Genomic DNA, 5,189 nt, shown 5'->3' with positions numbered 1-5,189 from the left:
CTGCTCCGGAGTACGAGTAGCAGGAGTCTGGACCCCTCCTCCAGCCTGAGAAGTGGCTGGTGCTACATGAAGCAAGCCTGCTCGGGTAACACTCTCTGTGAGACCCACCAATCGGACCAGAGCGTCCTGAAGAACTGGGGTTGCAATAAACCCCTCCGGGATCTGAGCTGGGCCCACCGGAACTGCTGGGGCTGGGGCCGGAACCTCCTCGTCAAAGTCAACCTGAGGCTCCGCCACTGGTGTTGGTGCTTGGGGCTGAGCTATTCCCCTACCTCGGCCTCTAGCACGACCTCAACCTCTGCCCCTAGCGGGAGCTGCCTGGGGCTCGGACTTCTGATAAGAAGATGAGGAAGCGCGTGTTCTCGCCATCTGCGAAAGAACAGAGTAGAAATTCAGTTAGCGTTGAGAAACCAAACCGCACGATAAGGAAGAACAAATGTGAAATTTTTCCTAACTCAGTAGCCTCTGGGGGATAAATACAGACGTCTCTGTACCGATCCCTCAGACTCTACTAAGCTTGTTCGTGAGTTGTGAGACCTATGTAACCTAGAGCTCTGATACCAACTTGTCACGACCCGGATTTTCCACCCTCGGGAGTCGTGATGGCGCCCACTAATGAGAGCTAGGCAAGCCAACCCTTAATTACCTTTGCCATTAACCAATTTACCTCTTCTAACAATTATCAGTGATATCATGAAAACAGCGGAATAAAATAAATAAGCGGAAGTCTTAAATCAAGGAATCTGAACAGCAATGCGGAAAATCAACATAAACCTCTACCCAAGAACTGGTGTCACATACTCACGAACTACTAAGAGTGCTAAATACAACCGTTTGAAAGAAAATATAACTGTTTGTCTCGAAATACATGAGATAACAGACTGAAATAAAAGAGAGAAGAGACGTCGGGCCTGCGAACGCCTGCAAGGCTACCTCAGTGTCTCGCTGGACTGAAGGCTAACTCCCGCGCTATTGCAGCTGCTGTCCAGCACTTGGATCTGTGCAAAAGAGCACAGAGTGTAGTATCAGCACAACCGACCCCATGTGCTGGTAAGTGCCTAGCCTAACCCCGGCGAAGTAGTGACGAGGCTAGATCGGACTATCACATAAACTTGTGCAGTTATATATACATATATAGCGGAATCGAAATACAGAGACAAGAAATCAATATGGGAAGGGGGGGAGCATTCTAAGGGGAAATAACAATTTCAAGTAAAAGTTGTCCAGCAACGAAGGAATTAACACAACTCTGACATTAATAAAGAGACAGAAAGCAACAAGTGCACGGCATCACCCTTCGTGCTTTTACTCTCATCCTCACCAAGCAATGATATAATAAAATGTGCACAGCATCACCCTTCGTGTTTTTACTCTCTTTCCTCACATATAATCAATAGAATCGGCACGGAATGGTACATCGTGCGGCACGGCATCACCCTTCGTGCTTTACTCTCCTTTCTCACCATAAGCAAACAATGCACGGCATCACCCTTCGTGCTTTACACTCTTTCCTCACAATAAACAAACAATGCACGGCATCACCCTTCGTTCTTTAACACCCTTCCTCACGCTAACAACAATCACGAACAAGGGGGCAAGGGAATGAACAAAATAATAAAAGAAATCCCGGCAAGGGAACACAATTAAACAATTAAATCCCGGCAAGGATACAACATCAATAATCTCAACGTCCCGTCAAGGGAAAATAATCAATAAACAACAATATCCCGGCAAGGGAACAATTTAAATACTCTTTCTCTTCCTTTCACTTTTATTTCATATCTCACTTTACCACTTGAGCCAATGCTCCAAAGGGTTCAACCATTTCATAGATGTTCACAATTGAAATATAACTTGAGCCAATGCTCCTCGTTGTTCATAGGTCACAATCTCCTTTCACAAGCTTTTCACAACACATAGGAATCATCACCAAGGCAAGAGAAATACGACGAAATCAAGATATTTACAATTTAAGGACTCACGGTCATGCTAGACACCAACGTATAGATACTCGTCACCATGCCTATACGTCGTACACAACAAGAAGCAATTAGCAAATAAGACTCAACTCCTAGTCCCTCAAGCTAGGGTTAAACCAAACACTTACCTCAATGCCTTGAATACAACTCAAGCCTCAATTATAGCTTTACCCCTTGATTCCACCTCCAATTCGCTCATATCTAATCACAAATTACTTAATTACATTAATACATGCTAAATGAATCAAGCCCAATGCATAAAAATGAGTTTCCCAAGTTTTACCCAAAAAGGTGAAAAATGCCCCCGGGCCTACGTGGTCAAAACCCGAGGTTCGAACCAAAACCCGATTACCCATCCCCCCATGAACCCAAATATGTAATTTGTTTTGAAATCGGACCTCAAATTGAGGTCCAAATCCCCAATTTTTTTGAAAAAAACCTAGGTTCTACCCAAAACACCCAATTTCCCCATGAAAATCTTTGATTTGAAGTTGAAATCATGTTAGAAGATGTTGAGGAGTGAAGAAAATGAGTTAGAAATCACTTACCAATCGTTTTGGAGAAGAAAGTTTGTTTGGAAAATAGCCTCTTATGTTTTGGGGTTTTGAAAAGTGTAAAATAACTGAAATTCCCGTTTATTTATACCCTTCTGAAGCTCCCTGTGCGGACCGCGCAAAAAGGACCGCGGCCGCACACGCCTCCCTGAAGACCTGCAGATCATAGCCCCGTGCGGACCGCACAAGGCCGACCGCGGCCGCGCAGCATCCACCGCGGACAGCTCAAAGGCGACCGCGGCCGCGCTTGCCCCTCTGCGGCCGCACGCGATTTCTCGCGGACCGCGCAAGAGGGTTCAGAGGCCTGCAATATTTCCTGAACCTGCAACATCTGATCTTTTAAGTCTAACTTATCCCGGAACCTACTCGAATCTCACCCGAGCCCTCGAAACTCCAACCCAAGTATGCACACTACCTCAAAAATATCCTACGAACATATTTGTGTGATCAAATCACCAATATAACATCATAAACATCGAATTAAGCCTCGAGATCAATGAGATTTCTCAAAATTCCTATTAAACATCAATTTCCCATTTAGGGTCCAGATCCCGTCAAACGACGTCCGTTTTTAACCAAACTTTACAGAAACATCTTAAGTGACATATAAGACCTGTACCGGGCGCCGAAACCAAAATACGGGCCCGATACCAACACGTTCTAATCAATTTTCCTTAATAATTTCAAAAAAAAAACAATTTTACTCAAAAATTCATTTCTCGGGCTTGGGACCTCGGAATTCGATTCCGGGCATACGCCCGCGTCCCATATTTTCCTACGGACCCTCCGGGACCGTCAAATCACGGGTCCGGGTCCGTTTACCCAAAATGTTGACCGAAGTCAAATTTATTTATTTTAATACCAAAATTTAGCATATTTCACAGAATTTTGCATTTAAGCTTTCTGGCTACGCGCCCTGACTGTGCACGCAAAACTAGGCGACTATAAATGAGGTTTTCAAGGCCTCGGAAGCACAGAATGGGTAAAAAAATAGGTGATGACCCTTTGGGTCGTCACAGGGACCTAATGGAGCATTCACTACGAAGGCGACGTACAAAATTGTTAAAAACCAATCGAAAGAAAAAGGAAACTGGATAGATTTTTCTTGGCTGTGGAAGCTAGATACCCTAAATAAAATTAAGACCTTCTTATGGATAGTTGTCCACAATAGGTTACCTACCTCCAAAATGCTTTACAATAGAAAAATCACTAACTCCAGTACTTGTAATATCTGCCAAAATGAAGAAGAAGACATGGAACACATGTTCTTCAACTGCCTACACGCAAAACCTATTTGGGATCAACTGGGAAGTTCTTATAAATACCCGGATCAGCCACGCAACGAGCTCACTATGCATAACTGGTTAAAACCTCTTTGTCTCACAAAATCCTCTTACAACAGATACTTAACTAAGGCGGATATCCTGCCCTTTACTCTTTGGCATATTTGGATTCATACGAACAATTTTATTTTTAACAACAATAAATCCCCCCTCTCCTTGAAAAACATCGTTAAAAGTGCAACAGAGTTTAAATTATTAATAGAATCTATCCAGAGTCCTAACCCCACGACTACCATCTACATAAAATGGAAGCCTCTTGATCGGGGAACTTTTAAACTAAACATAGATGGCTCTAGCTTAGGTAACCCCGGGAGGGGTGGCATTGGAGGGGTTATCAGAGACTGTGATAGTAACTGGATTATAGGCTTTAACATGTCCACTCCTCACGCTACCAACATATACACGGAAGGCCTCGCCCTTATTCAGGGTCGAAAAATAGCTATACAACAAAATATTAGGCGATTAGTGGTTGAAACAGACTGCAGTGCTCTAGTTAACATGCTTACTAACGATAATGGTGCGTATCAAAACTTGATTACTGATTGCAGATGGATGCTTACTAGAGCAGGAGAGCCACAGGTCACTCACATTGTCAGAGAAGCAAATGGAGTGGCTGATGTTATGGCAAAAAATGGAAGCAACTCGAACTTTTTTGGAAATCCTATATTGTACTTCTCCCCGCCCCCCTTTGTTGTTTCTATTTTTGAACTGGACAAGCTAGGAACTTTGTGTCCTAGAAAAGTCCCAATTTATAATAACATTTAAATAGGGCGGAATAAATTTCTTCATTACCAAAAAAAAAAAAGCTGTATTTATACATCTTGTAATTGAAGGAATCCATACTGCACTGCTTAGCTAACAACTCGAGGAGGGGAGACGGTACGTTAAATTACGAAAGGAACTAGGATAAACCAATGATATTGTAGGAAACTCGGCTATAACTTCATATTTTAGTACATTATTTACCTTGCATTTTGGGGATTTAATGCTAAACTATACTATATCTGTGCTTAATTAAATTTATTTTATGTGTATGTATGTTAAAGATGAAACTGGAAGCAAAATAGAGATTTTATGTGTATTTTATGCATTACAAGAATGAAGTTGTGATTATTTAGTTAGGGGACAAAAGAAATCAAAAGAAGACAAAACAAACAAATTGAAAAGAAAGGAACAGAATGAGAAAACGTGAAAGAACATTAGTTTACAACAAGCAAAGCAAATGAGAAACGAAGCAGCAGAGTCAGGCGTCGCGAGCCAAAAAGCTCGCGTTAGCGCAAGGTTTCGTGTGTTCCCGGTTTCCAGCCTATTTT

General features: G+C 42.6%; 1 protein-coding gene across 1 annotated transcript; it reads left to right on the top strand.

Moving 5' to 3' along the window:
• Positions 1-4,248: 4,248 nt before the first annotated feature.
• LOC109221012 lies at positions 4,249-4,641 on the top strand. The gene has a single exon (XM_019385479.1). The coding sequence runs from the start codon at positions 4,249-4,251 to the stop codon at positions 4,639-4,641; it is 393 nt and encodes a 130-aa protein (XP_019241024.1).
• Positions 4,642-5,189: the final 548 nt, after the last annotated feature.

This window comes from Nicotiana attenuata, unplaced genomic scaffold (assembly GCF_001879085.1).
Source record: "Nicotiana attenuata strain UT unplaced genomic scaffold, NIATTr2, whole genome shotgun sequence".
In the NCBI taxonomy this organism is placed as follows: domain Eukaryota; kingdom Viridiplantae; phylum Streptophyta; class Magnoliopsida; order Solanales; family Solanaceae; genus Nicotiana; species Nicotiana attenuata.
The sequence above is the reverse complement of the archived record's forward strand: the minus strand, read 5'-3'. Positions and strand labels throughout refer to the sequence as shown.

Excerpts from the sequence above, each read along its gene's own strand:
- LOC109221012 (XM_019385479.1), top strand. The coding sequence starts at position 4,249 with ATGTCCACTCCTCACGCTACCAACATATACACGGAAGGCCTCGCCCTT.